The sequence below is a fragment of the Astyanax mexicanus genome, chromosome 24 (genome assembly GCF_023375975.1).
Source record: "Astyanax mexicanus isolate ESR-SI-001 chromosome 24, AstMex3_surface, whole genome shotgun sequence".
Lineage (NCBI taxonomy): Eukaryota > Metazoa > Chordata > Actinopteri > Characiformes > Acestrorhamphidae > Astyanax > Astyanax mexicanus.
Window position 1 is genome coordinate 25,042,764 of NC_064431.1, and position 23,046 is coordinate 25,065,809.

The window sequence follows — 23,046 nt, forward strand, 5'->3', positions numbered from 1 at the left end:
AGAGCAGTTAGCTAGGGCTACCAAAATTATCACAACTCTTTATAAAAAATTTTATTGTCTGCAGAACCAGCGTTTACCAACGCACTACAGCCCTGTGTATTGCTGGCACTGCTGACGAGCTGGGGCAGGTTTAATTTAGTACCGATCAGCCTGTATAAACTCTTCTGAGGTAAAAAAAAAAAATAAAATAAAAAGGCTTCTGAAATCAGAGAGGCTAGCCCATCTTCAACAGACCGACTGCCACGAATCACACTTATAAATTATATCCAAAATCTGACCATTCCAAAGGTTTTTGCTTTTTAACTAGCTAGCTAACGAGCCACGGTGGTAAACCTGTTATGTTGTACAGAACATAATATACAGTTCTGAGAACAAGGGGGCACTTAAAAATGATGTGTTTCTTTGAGTTTACCAAATTGAAAACATTTGGAATATAATCAAGAGGAAGATGGATGATCACAATCCATCAAACCAAGCTAAACTGCTTGATTTTTTCCACCAGGAGTGGCATAAATTTATTTAAAAGCAGCGTGTAAGACTAATGGAGGAGAGCATGCTAAGATGCATGAACTGTGAATAAAAATCAGGGTTATTAAACCAAATATTGATTTCTGAATCCCTAAATCTATGAACATGAACTTGTTTTCTTTGCATTATTATTATTATTATTATTTGAAAGGTCTGCATTTTCTTTATTTCAGCCACTTCTCATTTTCTGCAAATAAATGCTCTAAATACAATATTTCGATTTGGAATTTGAAAGCAGTGTTGTCTGTGGTTAATAGAATAAAACAATGTTCATTTTACCCAAACATATACCTATAAATCGCAAAATCAGAGAAACTGATTCTGAAACTGAAATGGTTTCTCAATTTTTTCCAGAGCTGTATACTTTTCTAGGAAGCCAACAACATAGGGCAGTTTTCCAGACAGGGAAAAGATCTAAACTTAACCATTATCATCTATCAGAGGACCAACTTGGCAATAGTAAGGAACCTCCATTTATACCACTGTGCTAATAGCTACAATATCATGAGAATTAGGGAACACATCCCAGATCAACACTCTTGCACTGAGATATTTCTATATAACCACATACTTTCACACAGGCCAACAAGGTTGTTCTGTTCCATCTCATTTCAGTGTAAACCACAGCAAAAAAAGCAGCAGTAGCACAGCAAATACCCCAAACCCCAGCCAAATTTTCCTCTTCCAAACCAGCAGCCAGTTATTACCCCAACCTACCATTATCCTCTTCACCACAGCCTCTTCCCAGCTTTCCTCAGGTTCTCTCGCTCTCAGTACACACAGCACGAACACACAAAACATAAAGCTTTTTAAATCTTTTACAAGTACAGATCTTTAGATTAAATTCTAAGTGTTACTACATTGTGTGCAATAATTCAGGCATTTCCCCTTAATGCAGTTCATCCATATAAATAAATAGCTCAAAACTGCTTTTACGAGTCATACAAAACATAAAATCACAACTTAGTAAGTAACCCAGCAAAGCAGTAAAGTAAAACTCTGTGTGGAAGCAGAAGAGCATGCTACATCAAATAGATCAGGATATTTCACAAATAAAAACTTTTCCAACATTGTTCTGACATTTAAATTTTAAAAGTTCCAATTACCTTTGAGTGAAATTTTACAGGAATATTTCTCACAATTTTTTTAATTTATGAGAAATGTCAAATTTCTTTTGAGAAAAGAAATCTGCAATAAAAAAATAATAATTTTAGAGAACTTTTAGAAAATTAACTTTTGTAAAAATTTTACTTTATTCGAAAGAAACTGCAGTTAAATGTCAGCAATTAAATGTTTTTAAGAAGCAAAAAGGAGTGATTGGGAACTTGCAATCCACAACATTTTTGAAATTGCTTATTTGAATGTTGGAGTTATCGTTGGATATCGATTTGATCAATAAATGCAGTCGTTTGCAATAAACAATAGAGATTAACTGTAGATTAAAGCAAAAATAAGCTAAACAAAAGCACATGTCAATCAAACAAATCAGAATATCATACCACAAAGAGCAATATATATTTATTTGACATATTAATACATGCAGAAGTAACATTTGTCTTTGAGTGAAATTTCACTTGAATTTTCTGAATATCTGAAAACTGTTGTTTGAATTTTGGAGAACAATCGATCTTGCAATCAGAGAATTTTTTATTTTATTTTGGAGAAAAAAAAAAAAATCAGAAAATAATTGTAAAAATTCTACTTTATTTAAAAGAAATTTCAGTTAAATGTCAGCAATTTAGCATTTTAAAAACTTAATGCAGAAGCAAAGAAGTGATCGTGAACTTGCCATTAAAACTTGCAAACCCCGAAATTAAAAAAAAAATTGTTTGAGAATTTTTTTAGCTTGCAATAAAAGCTTACAGGTGTCATTTTTTAAATACATGTTTTTGTTTTTTTTTCTATATAAAAAGAAATTTGTTTTGCACAGAAAGCCACAAACCAAGTTATTCAACCTACCGTTATCCTCTTCTCCACAGCCTTTCTCCTCCGGTTCTCTCGCTCTCGGTACACATGGCACAGACACACAATGCATAGACAAGAAAGATTTAATAAGCTTTACATTTACAAATCTTTTAAAAGTACAAATTGTTAGCTTGAATACTGAGCGTTACTCCATTACGTACAATAATATCCAGGCATTACCCCTGATGCATTGCATCCATACAAATGAATAGCTCAAAACAGCTTTTACAAGTTTCCAAAAAATAAACTAGAAATAAAATAATAAATAAGGTTAACATTCAGCTCTGCCTGGGTAAATAGGTGTTACACAGTAAGATTTCAGTCTATCAGTACAATTCAACTGTCCAAAAGTACAAAGGGAGGAATTGAAATACAATAGGAATTTTCAAACCACAAAAAAATAAATTTAATTTCAGATCAGAATTGGGCAAATCAATTAACTAGTCAATTATGTTTAACAATTGTAATTACAGCATAAATGTTGGAAAGCCCTGTTGCTTTTAATAAAATCAAGCCCTTCAAATTCTTCTTGCATATAAAATTGCAACCGCTTATCAATGCCAATAATGCTAATTTTGTACTAATCCTTTGTGTACGAATACTACTTTCTTGGGTTACGAAGGGCATGCCCTTTTTCTATGATTTTTACACAACATCAGCATCAATCACATTACTGTCCTGAGTACCTATGTGAATTACTAAATGTTTTTACTATATATTTTTCATTTTAAACTTGAAAAACCTTGGAAAATATTGTATAAACAGGCCAGCAGACATTGTGCATCCTATGCATTAGGCAACTGAGAGGCAGCCATCAAGACTGATCTTAATGGTGCAGTAAAATAAAAAACCTTGTACAATAAAAAAAAAAAAAAAAAAATGACCAGAAGTTGTAATTTATCGATTGTCAAAATTTACAATTTAACCAGTCCATTGGTTTTGTTTTTTATTTTTTTAAGTAAAATATTGAAAATCTTGAACTTTTTTTGTACATCTATTTTGATAAAAAAAAAGAAACATATCATAGCATTAACTCAGGAAAAGCATACAGAATAATAGATATTAGCATCAATGTATACAATCCCTTATTTCAAACATGACGTCTTAGTTATTTTAGAGAAATTTTAAAGATTATTAATGATTTTAAGAGAATTCAGACATGTTATTGGAATTTTTAAAAAATTGAATTTTTTGTGCAATGTCAAGAATCTTATTAGCATGTCAGAGAAATTGCATGTAAACTGAAGAGAAATATCTGGAATTTCAGTACTATATTTTAGAAATATTTGAGAAGTTTTAGAAGGAAATCTACTTGAGTGTTTTTTTTTATTTATGCAATATATCTGGAATTTCAGCACTATATTTTAGAAATATTTCTGAAAAGATTTAGAAGAAAATCTAGTCCAATATTTTGTATTTACAAGATATATTTGGAATTTCAGCGCTATATTTAAAACATATTTATGAGAAGTTTTAGAAGAAAATCTACATGAGTTTTTTATTATTTAAATTTAAGAGAAATATATGGAATTTCTACTGCATTTCAGAAAAAAAAATATTAGAAATACATAAGAGGAATTTTAGAAAACATATTTAAAGTTCAGATAAATTTCATTTAAATTGAAAAACAAACAAGCATTGAATGTTAATTTGAATGTCAGAAATTTCAGTTCAATTTCAAAGATTTCAGATAAAATTATTTGAAATTCATAGAAAATATTTTTAATTGGACTAACTGAAAATCTTTAAATGATAGAAGCTTCTGATGAATTTTAGATATATTCATTATTATTAGATTTTTTTATTTTATTCTACTGAGCCGACAATGACTGTACTTATTACAGAAATACCTATATTTCTTTTCAGTTGAGTTTTCTGTGCAGAACCACTTTCAGACAAACAGTGTATAGCTCACCACCTACGCCTCACAAAACAGCTGACAATTATTATTTTGGAAAAAACACCACATTCACCATAAAAGCAGTCAGTCAATAAAGACGTCATTCCCCTTTTGACCTGTAAAAGCCGCAGTGGAAGTTTGATCAATAAATGGGATATTTTGCAATAAACAATGCTGCAGGATACACTGGTGATTAACTGTAGATTAAAGCAAAAAGAAGCTTCTTTTTTTAATTTCTCACAAAAAAAATCAAACCCACAGATCATCGTGAAAATTCAAGCAAATAGACAACAGGGCAAGCAAAACATAAACAAATAAACAAAATCACTCCTCAATCAACAAAATCAGAATATCATACCACACAGATCTATATATCGCTTTGTTGTTTTTTTTTTTTTTTTGTCCTCATATTTTATTTGGCATATTGATACATGCAGAAGAACCCAAACCCGGGAATCTAGTGAACCCAGTCTGACCCAGAATAAAGAGCCTGGGTTCTGGCTCCACCCACCTACTAGAGGGAAAATTTGGTTCTACAGAGGAACCAGTAAGGAACTTGCAGTTCACAAGTGGAGATTAAAAGGGTTCTTAATATTGGGAAACATCACAACTAAACATAATAAATTCAACCTAAAACTGAAAATCAGCATGGCTAATGTTTTGTGGCTAAAAACACATACTAGCTAAGTGGTAAAACTCAATGTGGAAGCAAAAGCCAAATATATTATGAGCTTGCAGTTAGATAATCTGAATGAATTTTACATAAATTAAAAGCATTCTAAGAAATTTGACATCGCTAAATTTTAACTGATTTCATAAAAAAAAACAGCAATTTCTAAGAAATGAATTTAAAAACAAATGCAGAAGTAATTTCTGAAAATTTTCTGAAAAAAAAAAAATCTATTTATAGTTTAGAGATATTTCGTTTAAATTTTAGCTATTTTAGATTTCAGGATCTCAGTGCAGAACAAGAGTTTGCAAAAAAAAAATAATAATAAAAAAAAATGAAGTAATTTATTTTTAATTATTTTTTTTAGTTTAGAAACGTTTTATTTAAATTAAGCAATTTTAGATTACTAAACACATCAATACAGATGTTGGTCATTTTCATTTAAGGTAAAAAAAAAAAAAATCTGGAGATATTTTTTAAATTCAGCAATTTTAGATTTCTAAACCTTAATATGAAAGCAAAAAAGCTTGCAAAACCTTACAGATGGAAAGTTTGCTATATGTTTGCTATAAATTTCAGAAATGTTCTATGTTTAAAATTAATTACAAAATAGCAGTAAATTATTTTTAATTGAAAATTATTTAAATTTCAGATTTGTTTTACTTCAGATATATTTTATTTAAATTCAGCAATTTCAGATTAATGAATTTTGATACAGATGTTAAGCTTAAAATTAAAAGAAATGAAAAGAAATGTCAGTAGTTTATAATGGAAGTGAGAGATATTTGTTTTTAAAAATGCAACTTTACAGAAACTTTTCAGATTTACTTTTTAAATGTTATTTAATTGTTTATTTATTTTTTTAATATTTAAATGTTAGATTTCTAAAACTCAACGTGAAAGCAAACATGCGTACAAATCCATAAAGATGGTGATCTTGTGATTAAAAGCAGTTCTATTTTTTTTTTTTTTTTTATAAAATGTAAATGAAAAAATGTTTGAAAAATATTAAAACAAATGCAAAAGAAAAGAGCTGGCAGCGGAAAAAAGCATGTGTGAAACAAATCAAATGGGACGCATGACGTACAACAAAATTCTTTAATTAATTCACTTCTGTACAGGTTTAATGGTGCAAAGCAATATGAATGTTACAGCAGAACCTAAAATGACCGGGAAACTTCCCTCCCTCTGGTGATATAGCTCCATATATATATATATATATATATATATATAGTTCAATATCCCTATCATATATATATCTATATATATATATATATATATATATATATATATATCTGTGTATATATATTTAAATCTTATATCGTATGCTCTGCAACACAACTATCATTTAAAATCCCCAAACTCTGACCTTAATCAGTCGTCCTCCCCTGAGTTAAAGCATCATTTTTTTTGTGGTTTCTTTATGGAAAGAAAGGGCCTCAGAAAACAGGAATATTAAAATACCATAGCATTTACAAACATGGTAGAATGATAGATGGCAGTAGACGTTAGACGTTTTTGTATTAGAAAGAAAAAAAAAAAAGTTCCACTAACAGCGCATAGCTGACATGGAAAGATACGCCCTGTAGGTGAACACAAGATAAAAAACCTACACTTCGACATTTACAGCTTTCAAATTAGTATGAACCGAAGAGACAGACATTTTACACGTTTACAAAAGAAACAAGAACACTAATAATCATACTGGAAAAAAGAACAGGATACTGCAACCGTGAAGGCACTGCAGATGATGAATGTCTGATGACGTATTAAAAAAAAAAAAAAGACAACACATGCAGCATGATGATGTTACAGGACACTTTGCTGAATTAAAACTGAACATACAATGTAAAAAAAAAAATAATTACAAACACGATGTTCTGAACTTAAGTAGAGAGCTACCTAGAAACCCTAAATGAGCCCGAATAAAGTGTCATGCTAACATAGTGTGTGTGTGTGTGTGTGTGTGTGTGTTTGCGCAATATTACTCTATTATAGTACCATTCTAATAACCAGTGTGCCTATGATCTGTACTTCTGAATTTCTGTATAACCTTCGGTAAGCGTTCATTATAAAACTAACCATTATATTTATATATATATATATATATATATATATTTTTTTTTTTGTGTATATATATTTATCTATATGTTTGTCTGTGTGTGTGTGTCGCATTTGACTAAAAGTCAAGTTGAGGCAAGTTGGACTCTGGATTTTAAAACTAAAACAGGCTTGAACCCACCGTACTCCATACGCTCAAAGATAAAGAGATGACATATGATGGAGTTTTTCAAAGAGTTAAAAAGTTTAAAACACTGTCCAATCTCTGTCCAACTCAATATCTGTCCACTAACAGCCTACATTACCCACGATGCAGCTGTGGCATCCATGTTTTACTTCCTCATCATCTTCTCCTCTTCCTAGGCTGTCTCCATAAGCAGAATCCCTCCATTGGCATAGTGACCCTGTTCCCGTCTGGGTTTGGTGACACTGCAGCGCCTCCTAGTGGCCAAATGCTGGAGTTACTCAGTATTCCTGGCCAGACTGGGGATGTGGCAGGGCTCCAGCGGGAAGAAAAAGAAAACAGGACAGTCAAGTCATTGGTTGCAGCAGGACTGATTGGCGGGGGGGTGCGCTCAGACCCGGCTGGGTGGGTGGACGCGGTAGGTGCAGTTCTGGAGGCCGTCTCGCTCCGCCCCATCGCCAGCACTTTCACAACATCCACTACTGTCCCTCTGAGAGGCTGCAGGAGACACAGAAAGAGAGAGCAGGTGAGTGAGTGGGAGAAAAAGAAAGAAAGAATGAGGACGAAAAGGATTTACATGCAATATGCAGTATTATAATATAGAGTGCATGCACATGCTTCAAATCCTCCAGAGCACTGAACAAATAAAAATCCACGGAAAGCTCTTTAGAGAGGGTAGCCCATATTGCTGCCAGCAAAGCAAAAACCATGCATCTCCAAAACAGCAAATTTACATGAAAAGGGGGAGAGAGAGAGGGGAAAAAAAAAAAAAACTCTTTAAATCAGTAATGGAGATACATGCTTATCCAAAATCATTCTGAAGCATTTCTATTGGTCCACTTATCATGAAATTCAGGTACAATGTAAAGAGAGCAGGTGAGGAAAGAATGAAAAGAAAAAAGAAAGAGGAATAAAAGAAACAAAGAGAGAGAGGTGGGGACAAGGAAATTAAGCAATAAACAAACAAGCAAATAAAACAAGCGTCACTGTCACACAGAAACTGAAAAATCTTCAAAATGGTAATTTTACAGGAATTAATTTTAAATTATTTTTTTAAAGAAGTCAATGTAAAAGAAGTATTCAAAGTCATTGTGAAGCATTTCGATTGGTCCACTTATTATAAAATTCAGTTACAATGTAAAGAGAGCAAGTGAGTAGGAGAGAGAGAAAGAAGAGTGAGAGGAAGAGAGAAAAGTGGAAATAAAGGAAACAAGGGGGAAAAGAAAGAAAGAAATAGAGAGAAGGAGACAAGCAAAGCACGGAAATAAGCAAGCAAGCATCAATGTTACATAAAATGGTAATTTTAAATGGTCAAGAGCGAGAGGAAGACAGAAAAAGAGGAATAAAAGAAACAGGAAAAAGAGAGAAAAGAAAATGAGAGCGAGAGGGAAAAAATTGCAATAAACAAACAAGCAAAGAGAGAAAGCACAGGTGAAAGAAAGAGTGAGAGGATGAGAGAAAAATAGAGGAAAAAAGGAAGAGAAAGAAAGAGAGAGGAGACAAAAAATAAACAAGCAAATGAGCAAGCATCACTGTCACACAGAAACTCGTAAAAATCTCCAAAATGGTCATTTCGCAGGAGAAGCTAAAAACCTTCTTAATTCAATCATCATTAAATTCATATACAATGAAACAAACAACTGCCAAATTCACATTATGCCAAATAGTGTATAGTCTCAATACAATTTGAAATTATGGCTGATTGGCTCAATTCCATGGATATTTTGTCTTTATAGATTTCATTACATTACATTACATTACATTTCATTTGGCAGACGCTTTTGTCCAAAGCGACTTACAATAATGAAGTACATGAGTACAATAATGAAGTTTCTTAGAGATATGGAATTTTTTGCTTTTTTTACTTGCTAATGTTGTGCAAATTTAAGATATATAACGCACATTTTTATAAACAAATAAAGCCTATTTAGATCAAGCGAATTGGTTGCGTTTTAATTGTCCATCAAGTGTAAATGGCTAAAACAAGGATTTTTTAAAAACAAATAATCCAGATGCGGTGAGACAGCAAATTAATTAATTACTGTAACTCTGTAATGTTTACAGATTAACATGCAATATGCAGTATTTTAATATACAGTACATGCACATGCTTCAAATCCTCCAGAGCCTGCATGTACAGCGATTTACAAAAAAACCCACTGCAGGCTCTAGAGAGAGTAGCCCATATTGCTGCCATCAAAGCAAAAACCATGCAGCAAATTTACATAAAAAGAAAAAAAAAACCTTCTTTAAATGCGCAATGGAGATGCATGCCTTTTGTGAAATATATACAGCTCTGAAAAAATTAAGGGACCAGTTTCTGAATCAGTTTCTTTGATTGTGCTATTTAAAGGTATATGTTTGAGTAAAGTGAACATTTTGTTGTTTTATTCTATAAACTACTCTATACATTTCTCCCAAATTCCAAATAAAAATATTGTCATTTAGAGCATTTATTTGCAGAAAAGGAAAAACGGCTAAAATAACAAAAAGACACCGAGCTTTCAGACCTCAAATGATGCAAAGAAAACAAGTTCATATTCATAAAGCTTTAAGAGTTCAGAAATCAATATTTGGTGGAATAACCCTGATTTTTAATCACAGTTTTCATGCATCTTGGCATGTTCTCCTCCACCAGTCTTACACAACTGCTTTTGGATAACTTTATGCCACTCAATCCTGGTGCAAAAATTCAAGCAGTTCAGCTTGGTTTGATGGCTTGTGATCATCCATCTTCCTCTTGTCCTCTTGATTATATTCCAAAGGTTTTCAATTTGGTAAAATCAAATTAAAAATAAAGTGGTCTCTTATTTTTGTTCCAAAGCTGCATATATACATATATACACACACTCAAAGAAAAAGTTGATAAAATAGTTGCACCTAGAAGGTGTTGAGTGAGTCAACGCACCAACACCAACTTATACATGATTCAAACGGAACCCTATTGTTTCTAAAAATAAATAAATAAATAAATAGCACTGACCTCACGCTGAACTAAAATGTTTTTGAGAAATCTAGATGTGGGCAAATCAAGAAAAATAAATTTGCCTGGTGCTGCTCCTGTATTCCGTCGCAGTGATAATGAACTATCCTCAAAATCTTTATACTTTTAACTAATATACACTCTAATCTAACTATTAGTGAAAACTAATAGAAAACTCTATTGTTAATTGATTTCAAGTCTGTACATTAAAAAAAAACAAAAACAAAAAAAACTAATTTTAAATTTCAAAACATGATCAATTCCTTGAAGACTTACAAACTCTGGAATCGTTTGGATCTCAAATTATGACATTTCTGAGCAGCTCAATGTCTTTTGGTATAAATTAAAATAATAGCATTTGGCTGTCTCCTAACATAACTGTTTTATAACAAGTGAAAGGGAAATTGACGAAAATTTGAGAACAAAAACCCACCAAAAAAGTCTGTAATGTAAAAATGATCTAAAATTAGTTGTGGAACTAATATGGTCTATAAAAATGACCCTATCTGCCGAACTAAGTCTCCCCAACACAGTGTGACGTCTCTACCCACCAAGTTTCCTTCCTGTCTGCTGATTTCTTCTGGGTGCAACTATTTTTACTAAAGAAGACGAGGGCAGAAATCTGTTCATCTCCGCCTTCCAGATGGACTGACCCCAGCATTCCCCCCGCCCCCTTCAGCTCAAACCATGCAGGCACTTTGCATTGCTCCAAAGCATTCCTCCACTGAAATAAGTGATGCCTTGAATCTGCTTGATTTAAACTGAAACATGGGTGTTGTATATATGATGTGATGTATTTATTATTATTTTATAGAGATTTGAATCAAAGAAATCCAATGCATCACTTTCTTTCAGCGCAGCGAGTTCTGGTCTTGGGTTTAAAAATGCGGCGGAATGTGGTGTGAAGGCACTGACGGCTCTGCTCTTCCTCCTCCTCCTCCTCTTCCTCCGTCCCCTCGGGCAGCAGGAGACGCTCGTGGCAGGGGCTGTGTGGTGAACGGTCAGAGGTCTGACCTTCCTGACTGGTGCCCAGCTGCAGCCGCCGCATGTGCCTAACCACCGCCGTGGCATTGAACGCTTGCTGTGTGTGAGAGAGACAGACAAAGAGGGTGTATTGTCAATTGGCTCTTCTTTTTGCAAATATTTTATTATATACTCTTATACAACACTATGAAAATTAATCTTTGATATACTAGTGAATCTAAAAAAAATTGAATATAATTGAAAAGTTGCTTTATTTCAGTAATTCAGTTCAAAATGTGAAACTTAAATATTATATAGATGTATCTCACACAGAGTGATCTATTTTTAGCGTTTATTTCTTTTATTGTTGATGATTTTGGCTTACAGCCAATGAAAACCCAACAATCAGCATCTCAGAAAATTAGACTATTGGTACTTTTGGCAATGTGGGCAGTGTACCAAGTCCTGCTGAAAAATGAAATCTGCATCTCCTTAAAAGTATAAAGTGCTGTATGTTTTTGCGGGAAAACACTGCACCTGCTTTGGACTTGATAGAACACGGTGGATCAACACCAGCAGATGACATGTCTCTACAAACCATCACTGATTGTGGAAACTTCACACTAGACCTCAAGCAGCTTAGACTGTTCGTCTCTCCACTCTTCCTCCAGATTCTGGTCCCTTGATTTACAAATTAAAAATGCTAAATTTACTGATGGTCAGTGATGGTTTGGAGAGACATGTCATCTGCTGGTGTTGATGTTTTATTATCAAGTCCAAAGCTGGTGCATTTTTTTTCCCGCAAAATCTTACAGCACTTCATGCTTCTCTCTGCTGACAACTTTTATGAAGATGTGGATTTCATTTCCCAGCAGGACAGCAGACGCAATCCCCACACTGCCAAAAGTACCAGTTGGTCTTATATAATATTCGAAGACACACCGACGCCCTAAATCCAGCTGTGCAATCCACTATAGATCGCCAAAATAGGGCCGTATATGTTTAAAAATATATATATTTTATTTAACTATTAAACTATCTGAATTGTGACTTCAATCGAATATGAACAGACTGAATCAGACTGACAGATGGAAGGATATAAAAAATAAACTGAATGAAATGACAGATGAGCCGCGGCACCGGTCCAGGCACTGACCTTCCATTTGCTCTTGGCGAAGTTCTTCTTGATCTGCGCGCTGACGGACTCGTGTATGTTCTTGTCCAGAGCTGTGTCTCCAGCAATCCTGCAAAAACAAAAACAAAAGCTAATTCACTCAGTCCTCTCCATGGAGATCAGAGTTAGTCATCCGTTATTTCTGCCAATGAAAGCAGTGCTGAAAGTCCCTCTGGAGTCGCCAAAGTGGATTGAGAAAGTAGAACCAGATCCGGCCGGCTGTCCTGCAGCTTAGCCATCCGTGCTGGTCTGATAAAAACCTCCAACTTAGAGACCAAAGGAAGTCTTGTGTAATTTTGAGTTCTTAATGAAAAGTAGTCATTAAAAGTATTATTGCTTATTGAATTGAGAAGGCCAAACGTATGCAGACTTAACATAAAGATGTACATTATATTAGAGACGCACCAAAATGAAGAATTTTAGCTGACACTGAAACAGCAGTGCTATATTAGTCATACATTTACCTCAGCAGTGCTATTTTAGTCATGAATTTACCTCAGCAGTGCTACTTATGTTAAGTATGAGTGAAATATACACAGAGAAAGGCAGACATTCTTTTCGGAAACAGACGCTAACGCTAAATTAGCTCAGCTAACGTTACTAGAGTCCTGTACAGCTTGAGTCATTCAGCTGGAACTTGTAGGCTGCTCCAAAATGAACACTTATACCTCAACAGTGCTATAAAAGTCACTAATGTGCGTCAGCAGTGCTATATTAGTCAGAATTTTTCCTTAGCAGTGCTATTTTAGTCATGAATTTACTTCAGCAGTGCTGTTTTAGTCATAAATTTACTACAACAGTGCTACACAAACGTGCTACCAATGTGACTGAAATTTGCAATGAGAAAAGCAGACGTTCTTTTCGGAAACAGATGCTAATGCTAAATTAGCTCAACTAATGTTACTGTCCTAGCCCTGTACAGCTTGTATCATTCAGCTGGAACTTAAAAAAATGTTTTGTCTTGCTTGAAAAAACTTAAACCACAAAAATACTATTTAAAAATATTTATTAAGACACTAATCAGTGCTATTTTAATTAAAAATTTACATCAGCAGTGCTATTGTAGTCAAAAATTTACTCCAGCAGTGCTATATTAGTCACAATTTTACCTCAGCAGTGCTGTATTAGTCACAAATTTACCCCAGCAGTGCCATTTTGGTAACAAATTTACATCGACAGTGCTATTTAAGTTTAATTTACCAGTACTACTAAAGTGGAATGAGTAAAATTCACACAAAGAAAGGTAGGCATTCTTTGGTAAACAGATGTTAATGCTAAATTAGCTCTGCTAACATTACTTTTCCAGCCCTGGGTCAACTTGTATAATTTATCTGGAAAATATCCAGTCTGTGAAATGATCCCAAGCATGATAAGTTATACTAAACACAGTTCTATTTAGTCTAATTTATGCGACAGTGTAAAATCAACTTAAATCTGCTATCCTATTTAATAGGCAGTACTTTTTAACAGAGACTAGATAACCTACACGTGTGCATTTGCACAAACTATTACCCCTCTTATATAATGTCTATGTATAAGGTGGCTATAAATAAAGATCTGTGTAGTTGGTGTGTAATAGACTATAGTTATGCTATAATGTGTATTGCATTAGTCGTACCAGGGGTGCTGCAGGGCCTGGTCACATGTGTAGCGCTGACCTGGGTCTCTCTCCATTAGATGAACAATAAAGTCTTTAGCTGAGGATAAAATCACAGATTGAAAAGGTTTAAGTTCAAGTAAAATTACATATTCAGGACAAAAGTGGAAAATGTTGGCCTTGTTTCGGTCTTATTATATGCTACTATTCTTCTTATTATTATTAATAATAATAATAAAAAAATATTAATTTTCTTTTTCTCCAATTTGTGTATCCCCCATCACTAGTGATGCCACAACACATGGAGGGTGAAGACTAGCACATGACTCCTCCGACACATGTGAGGTTAGCCACTGCCTCGGAGGAAAGTGCGGCAACTCGGTTCCGATACATCAGCTCACAGATGCATTGTCATAGAAGAGTAGGTTTCCAATTTATGGAAATATATATTTTGGTTCTATATCAATAGGTAATCATGTATTTAGAGAAGATATATATGGAGTAAATTAAATTCACAGCTGTGAACATATTAAACACTTTATGTATGCCTCAAATGCTATGTTTATTAATGTCATAAAAAGCCTCTTTAATCAATTCAGATTTTTATTTACACTGGATCCGGCCATCTTTACCGTTCACATTCATAAATGTTCTGTTCTTTTAGTGTGCAATATAAACAAATATATGGGAATGCCCACAAATTGGATATAGAGCTGATCTGGTTTGATAAAATGTAGGATAAATTGTGCTAAAATCTAATATATATATATATATATATATATATATATATATATACACGTACATACATGTTTGCAAAAGTTTTGACACCCCTGGTCAGTTCACATGCTTGTTGTTTTCTATATAAAAAGTTCCTATGAATAAATTAACCATGTATTGCATTAGACTGACTTTTCACATTGTGAATGCTCTCTACGCAATAAAACTACGCTACTGTGTCAATCTATAGAGGAATTCCACAACAACCTGAATCGGAGATATCGTCCCAGTACGGAGAGTCAAACTCATATTCCGCCTTCAGAATCTGTTCAAACAGCTTGGCATCATTCTCATCGTAAAATGGCGGATAGCCACACAAACTGTGAGCAGAGGAGGAAAAGAGAGAAAAAGAGGGAGAGAGAGATCAGAGGAGTATTGTTTAAGATGAGGTGCAAAAAAGATTTTACTGAAAACACACATTTTAATATGTAATTGATGTGTTTAATTCAATTTCAACATTTGGAGACACCTTTTCATTCAACATTTTATTTATTAATTTATTTATTTAATTGTCTACATGTAAATTAATGCTGAAGTCACAGAGAATATGAAGGAACACGTAAGGAATCATGTAGTGACTTAAGTGTTAAACAAACCAAAATACTCCGTAAAGCATTTAGGTGCTCTTATCAGGGGAGCAGTCCTAATGAGAGCCAGTTTCATCTTTTTTGATCAACATTTTTGATGGTCTTCGCACTTGAGGACACTTTCAAAGTTCATGAGATTTTTATTGGACCTTCATTTCTTAGTGTTTTTTTCTTTACTTAGTTGAGAAGTTCTTGCTTCTCATAATCTGGATTAGAACATTATTTAAATAGAGCGATTCACTGTATACCAACTGTATCTACCTCTTCACAACTTTACAACTGATGCTCTCAAACTAACATAAGGAGGCAAGAAATTCAATTAATTAACTCTTGACAAGTTCAGCACAGCTGTTCACTGAAAGCCTAAATTTCAGGTGACGTTACCTCATAAAGCTGACCTAGAAAATGCAGCCAAGATGTGCAAATAATGTGGTGCTACTTTGAAAAATCAAAAATATAGAACATATTCTGGTTTACTGAACTCTTTTTTGTTTACTAAATAATGATATGTTCTTCATAGTGTGGATGACTTTAGTATTAATCTACAATGCAGAACATTTTAAAATGATGAAAAACACTGAATTTAAGGTGCGAACAAACTTTTGTCTGGTACTGTATTTTATATGGTGGTACTCACAGTATGTATGCGATAACTCCGATGGACCAGCAGTCTACTGCTTTACTGTACGGTTTCTGCGCCAACACCTCTGGAGCTGGAAAACAACAGTAAGTAATAATGTTCACATGTTTCTTATTGATCTTATTCACAACACATTAATAATCAGACCTGCCATGATAATTAAAAAATATACTGTCTCAGAAACAATGGTCCTTTTAAGACCATTTTATGCCCCTGACATGACTATTGATGTGCCAACTCTTCCCTAGATAAGTAAGGCACCTGCACCAGGCCATCCACCTGACCTGATGATGGTCCATTGGCCTGATGGCTTCCCACCCCCTTCTTCTAAATTTATGTAAAAATTGCATGAATTCTTATCTGGATTACACTGAAGGGGCTGAAAAATTACTTGAAAACACCAGATTCAGCAAATTGAAGTAAATGTAAAATTTAGAATCCATGTTCTCATTGGTGAATATTTAATTCAGCCACTCTCTATAACAAATTCACTTTCCCTAAACCATTTGAAAAGGAAAGTTTTATACATTCTGAAATATTAACACAAATTAACAAAAATTGAAGATTCAAGGTTTTTCTCCACCAGTGGCTACATGTATTTCAGTCTTTCTAGAGGCTTCCTGGTATCTTCACAGCTTGAAATGCAAATATGTTGTGCTGTTAAAATACCAATGCGCCAGAGTCAGAGCACACCTGGCTCTTAAAGGGAATGGCAACTGGCACACTGATTGGTTTTATTTCACATTACGCCCAAAACACCCCCATGACTAATTAAGATAATAAGTTCATGCCTTTAATGCGTTCCGAGATGCACAAGGTGTATTTTTTTTGCGTCCTCAATTCAGCTGTGCTAATCTATAAAATAGGGCCCATAATGTTCCTAATAAATTTAGTAATAATATACACTAAGTAATATACACACATTATCTTTATAGATACCTCACAAATAAATAAGTCAATCACATTTACATTATCCATCTCAGCTTTATGTGGGACAACAGAGTCATACCAAGTCCTTAAAGGCTGGGCAAACGCAGAGGCAGGGGCGGGACAACACAGAGCCAAACTCAGGCAGAACCAATCAGAATCTTGATTCTGGGGAGGGGCAGGACTTCCAAACTCCCAGTAAACGCACACGTTTGGTATGAGAACAGCTTCAGCTGATTAATCAGGTTAATTCAATCTTTTTTATGGCAATATAGTATCCGAAATGACATCTGAATTTGACATGCCTCTCTAACGTATGAGCATCTTCTTACCTACGTATCCAGGCGTGCCGCAGGCCGTGCTCATCACACTGCCCGAGCCTTCAATCTTTGACAGGCCGAAATCGCTGATCATGATCTTCGAGTCCTCTTCCATACTGTAGTACAGCAGGTTCTCTGGCTGTGAAACGAACACACACACACTGTGATTTTGTATACTGTGTGCATTTTACACACACATTCATTCCCCCTCGCTCCGGTTCCCCTCGCTTGGATGCTGACTCTAATTCTGCATGTTCTGAGAGAGGCTTAATTAGTATGTGCATGAATTAATCTGTGCATCCTTCACTTCACCGCCTGTAAACAAACGAGCTTGTTGGGTCCGGAGACCAACAAGACTAATAACTATGACCTTAAAAACCTTGCAGAAAAACAAGTGGCATGTTAATTAGTTACTACACACACACACACACACACACACACACCAGCTCTTGGGATTAGATTAATGAACAAAAGGGTAAAATCTGAACTCATAAACTGATCTGTTATAAAACAATTATAAAAAAGCAGAAAGAAAAGATTTAATCCTGTCATGCTTCACTGATTAAATACAATAATTTCAATATTAATCACCATGTGTAATAATACAATTTTTTCTGGGTTTTACTCTTACATTATAAATTCAGGCCTGATTTACACACATTTTTATGCATTCTGGCAACACAGTATCTTATATTTATTGCTGTAACAGAATTTTTTTTTTTACAGGAAACTTTACAGGAGTAGGAGGAAATAAATGTCATTAACTAAACAATATTTTAAACCAATGAGGAAATTAGATGTGAAAGAAATATTAAACTAAACTTTTTTTCCTCCATTAGTTTAGTAGCTGAAATGTGTTCCTTTTAAGTAATAAAACATACATAATAAAACAGTCCTGCTTAAAATTTGTATAAATATTTCCCAACCTTTAAAAACATTTTTATTAAGGTAATTTTCACCTCTGCTATAGGCGTGGATGATGTTTCTGTGTACTTCAATCAATCAATAATACTGCTTCCCTGCTGATACACTGCTGCTACTGCAGCTCAGCCAATCAGCTCTCCTTTCTGCCCCGCCTCTAAACCCATACATCAACCAAGGCCCCTTCCATTTTTAAGCCTTTTTCAAATTTGAGCTGAGGGTGGGGTCAGCCAAAATCAGGGGGTTTAGCACTCCTTTAAATGTTTCTTTTAAAGCCATTTACACTGATCTGTCACATCAATGCACCGCAATGAATCCTATTCATTTTCAATGGGACGTTTTGGTTCCATGAGACACAATGCATGCACAGTGCATCATGGGTACGCCGTGTTGAGTTTCTGCCGACAACCTGCCAGGTACATCTCCTAGAAATCCCTGGTCCCTTTCCCTGCTCCTCTGAATCCTATTTTCCATCCACAGACAGTGGTAAAAAGGGGGTGCTGTTCAGCTATACGAGACAGCAGTCGGAGCTGGAGCCGAGCCAGGAACAAGAGCCAGAAATACGGATGAAACTGGCACCAATCCGGCCTTCAGTTATCATCGGTAATGTAAAGACTTTGGCAAACAAACCAGACAAGCACTCCATGCCGAGCAGAAGTCGTTAAAACATCTGCAGCGTCCTGAGCTTTACAGGAAGCCGGCTGACCCTCACTGTCCACTTCCTGTAACGCACAGTAGCTCTGGCCTGTATTACATCATACATGTGGACGAAAAAGAGGCAACAAGAAGGCAGGTGGGGAATTTGTGATTGACAGATGATGAAATTCATGCCAACCCTAGGGACATAACGCATCAACTCTGTAGTTAGAAAACTTTTTATACCCACTTCAGTTTCTGAATCAGTTTCTCTGATTTTGCCATGTATAGGTTTATGTTTGAGTAAAATGAGGATTGTGGTTTTATTCTATAAACTACGGACAAATTCCAAATAAAAATATTGTCATTTGGAGCATTTATTTGCGGAAAATGAGAAATAGTTGAAATAACAAAAAGAAGCAGAGCTTTCAGACCTCAAATAATGCAAAGAAAACAATATGTGGTGGAATAACCATGGTTAGTTTTTATGCATCTTGGCATGTTCTCCTCCACCAGTCTTACACACTGCTTTTGGATTTATGCTACTCACTCCTGTTGCAAAAAGTTAAGCAGTTCTTCTTGGTTTGATGGCTTTTGATAATTAATCTTTCTCTTGATTATATTACAGAGGTTTTTAGTTTGGTAAAATCAAGGAAAAACATCATCATTAAGAGGTCTATCATTTTGTCCAGAGCTATGTATATATAGTGTTTTTGTTTTTTTATGATTTTTGTTTTACATTGTACATTTAATATTGAAGACATAACAGCCATACAGGGACAGTAAAATAATAAAGTAAGAAATAACAAAAAAAAAATAGAGTAAAAAATACTGTGTTACTGACACCAATTTTTTTAGTTTTTTGGCTATTCTAGACTCCCACAGATTTGGTGATGTTTTAATGAACACAGTGAACATGCTCTAATTGTAAGTATTTTTGCTGTTGGGGTGTATGATAGTGTTACACTGCTTTGCCCTATTTAAACTTTCCTTTTTTTTAACAGGTGCCACAACTCTCACACCTGCTGCCTTCCTAGGCCTCACCTTCAGGTCTCGGTGCACGATGCCCATGTCATGCAGGTACTTCACAGCGTCCAGAATCTGCTGGATGAGCTTGCTGGCGTCCTTCTCCGTGTAAAATCCTTTTTCCACAATCCTGTCAAAGAGCTCCCCACCAGAAACCCTGCAAACAGGAAAATATGCTATCAAAGCTGCTCTCTCTCTCACTCTATCTTCGACTTTCTCTCTCACTCCCTCACACACTACCACACACAATTTTACACGTTCTCTAGACAGACTGCCTCACAGCATGGCCACTAAGCAAGCTGGTGATGTTCTACCCCTCCTTCACCCCCCAGGGGGAGCTCTTTCCACTCGCTTTCTGCCAACACGCTTACCAATCGCTACCCACACACACACGTTGGTTTTGCTATGCTTGTGAGGACAGTGCATGCAGATAAAATTAACCACTGTGACCATTACACATAAGCCTAACCCTTATCTTAATCTTACTGAGCAAAAATAAATCATTTCACTCTTCACTTCAGATTTTCTAATTAAAAGCATTAAAAGCAATTTGTGTAAAGAAAACACATTCACCACCAAACTATCCTCTCACAAATTACAGTTTTTGCTACACTTGTGGGGACACTGGTCCTCACAATAGTACCAAAACGTGTACACAAACACAGACACATACACACACAAACGGACATATTTGGAGAAAGTGAAGTCTGAAGTGTGAATCATCAGAACTGTTGCACATATTTTGTTTCTTTTGCGTTCTCTCAAAAGTCGAGCGTCATTAGCCGCTGAAGCTGTTTTCCTTTTCGGGCGGATGGTGTGATAAGAGCCTATGAAGGAACCGAAGTATAAAAAGATGGTGCTGATGAAAAATTTGACGCCAGAATAACGTGACAGAACACTCACATGCTCGCTTCAGTGCGATATGGTGTAAATAGCAATGCTCTATTTAACTGGGAGTTTTCCAAATTTAACCAATAAGGGATAAGTAATGAGGGCTATTTTTCGCACTATAAGGCACACCGGGTTATAAGGCGCTTTATGTGACACTAGTAAGGAACAGGGGTGTCAAAATGAGTGCTGGATGTTAATCTACACAGATTACTCTTTTTAAAATTGTTTATTTAAGTACAATGAGTACAGTTCTTCCATTTTTTCTGTACAGTAAGCTTAGATTTCCAGGTTTACACTAAGGCTGGGTGCAGCAGCAGCACTAGCCAGGGTTAGCGGCTGTTGCCGCCCGACATCACTACACTGAGGAACCCTGAGAGTTCCAGTAAGCCAGGGTGATTTTAGCTAGCGGTTTGCACCACGTAACTTGTTTTAACTCGATAAACGTGCAGGCTACAGGCTGATAATACTCATCTCTTATCAGCAGAAGAGCTAGTGCTTAGCGGGTAAGGCTAATGCTGCTCCAGCAGTGCTAGCTGGGGTTAGCAGCAGACTACAGGTCGATAATACTTAGCTTTGAACAGTGTAAGAGCTAGCTTAGCACTTAGTGTCATTATTTCATAACAAATTAACATTACAGAAGACCTACATGATGATGCACTGCCAAGTTTGCTCAGACAGGTTAATCTGGTATTCAGCCCTGCCCCTGATCGCCATCAGTGATTGGTCGATTGTACTTAAAGCCGAGTAACTTAGGGTAAAAGTTACCCTGTTTTTTGTCTTGTTTCCAAGGAACTTAGGGACATTTTGTTCTGGGAAACTGTACAGGCACACACACACACACACACACACACACACACAACGAAGATGAAAGGCCTGGCAGGCTCCAAACCTTCCAGCTTGCATGGCAGGGTGGTGCCATCCCCCCCTAAGGAGCAGCACTCTCCATCCTTAAGCCCTCCCTCTAACTCCGCCCCTCCCTATCCACCTCCCAAATTCCCCTCCATTCAGCTCCAAATGGGCAATCAGTCAGTACTGAGGGAGGATTTCAATGAAGTGCTTCAGATGTCCATCTACTCAGGCCAGATTGTGAGCCGAGCACCATTGGTTACCATACAGTGACCTCCAGGGACGTACAAATCAGCCAAAATAAACATTTAACTATCAAGCTGTACATAGTAATTTTGACATCAGTGCTCATCTAATAGTCTTTGCTAGACATCATATAACCAAATAAAAAAAAAAAACACTTAAAAAAAAGTCCTGCGTCATTCTGTAGTCCTAAGCGTTTTTCCCGATGACAAAAATAAATAGGGTTTTCAAAAATCCGCCTCTGTCACATTCTGTGGTAAATAAATATGTACAGAACCCTGTACGTTTTACTCTGTGTACATTTACCTCCTGAACATCACTGGATCCTCTGAATTACGAGATCGTTTAAGAGTCGCAATGAGAAAAATTCTAACTTTAAGCTAATGCTACAGCGGCGTGAACTGACCTCCCAGCGCAGCTGCAGAGATCAGCCGGGGACTATTTTCAGCGCATCACCAGCAAACTCCAGCCGTAACTATACAGCGTATTACCACATTTTAACACAGCCGCTGTGCTGTGATGTCAGTCATTAGCTTAAAGTTAGCATTTTTCTAATTACTACCCTTAAACAATCTCGAAATTCAGAGAATCCAGTGATGTTCAGGAGGTAAATGTACACAGAATAAAACGTACAGGGTTCTGAACATATTTATTTACCACAGAATGTGACAGAGGCCAGTTTTTGAAAAGCCCATTCAAATCCCCCATTCATATGGACCGCATAGACACGGAACCCCAAATATGGGCATAAACAACATGGCGCCGACTACAAAAATGACAACACGACTTCAGTGGTCTAAAGTGGAAGAATCATCTTAATCTCTTCTTCTCTCCATCAGCCCCGCTCTAATTCCTTTTCTCTTTCCACTATTACCCTGTCTAAACCTCCCTCTCTCTTCATTACCTCCATTTATCTGTGCTATTCCTTCATCAATCATAATTATAGATGAAGCAGATGCAGCAAAAGCCAAATAATTAGAAGTTGAGCATAAAATGTAAGGAGAGAAAGAAATTAAAAGAATAATGAAAAAGGAAGCAGAAAAGTAAAAAGAAAAAGCAGCAGAAAAACAAGAATAAGCCAGATTGAGTCAGAAGAAGAAAAAGAAGCAGATTATGAAGTCGTTTAAGGAGAAAATGGAACAGAGTAAGACGAAAAATAATAAAACAAATAAAAAGTAAAAAAAAGAAGCAGAAAAAGATTCAGATG

The 23,046-nt window shown here is 35.5% G+C and overlaps 1 protein-coding gene across 3 annotated transcripts in view; it reads right to left on the reverse strand.

Annotated features, from left to right (window-relative positions):
* Positions 1 to 4,771: 4,771 nt before the first annotated feature.
* camk1b (calcium/calmodulin-dependent protein kinase Ib) overlaps positions 4,772 to 23,046 on the reverse strand; it is a 75,731-nt gene continuing 57,456 nt past the window's right edge. For 2 of the 3 annotated variants that reach the window (XM_049471656.1, XM_049471654.1), the window contains 8 exons: positions 19,878 to 20,016; positions 17,289 to 17,415; positions 16,027 to 16,102; positions 15,010 to 15,122; positions 14,047 to 14,125; positions 12,411 to 12,498; positions 11,207 to 11,372; positions 4,772 to 7,806 (listed from right to left, as the gene is read on the reverse strand). In XM_049471656.1, the coding sequence (XP_049327613.1) occupies positions 7,700 to 7,806; positions 11,207 to 11,372; positions 12,411 to 12,498; positions 14,047 to 14,125; positions 15,010 to 15,122; positions 16,027 to 16,102; positions 17,289 to 17,415; positions 19,878 to 20,016 (895 nt within the window). In that variant the 3' untranslated portion in view covers positions 4,772 to 7,699. Of the gene's footprint in view, positions 7,807 to 11,136; positions 11,373 to 12,410; positions 12,499 to 14,046; positions 14,126 to 15,009; positions 15,123 to 16,026; positions 16,103 to 17,288; positions 17,416 to 19,877; positions 20,017 to 23,046 lie in introns of all 3 variants that reach the window. The other variant, XM_049471655.1, reaches the window with a different exon arrangement.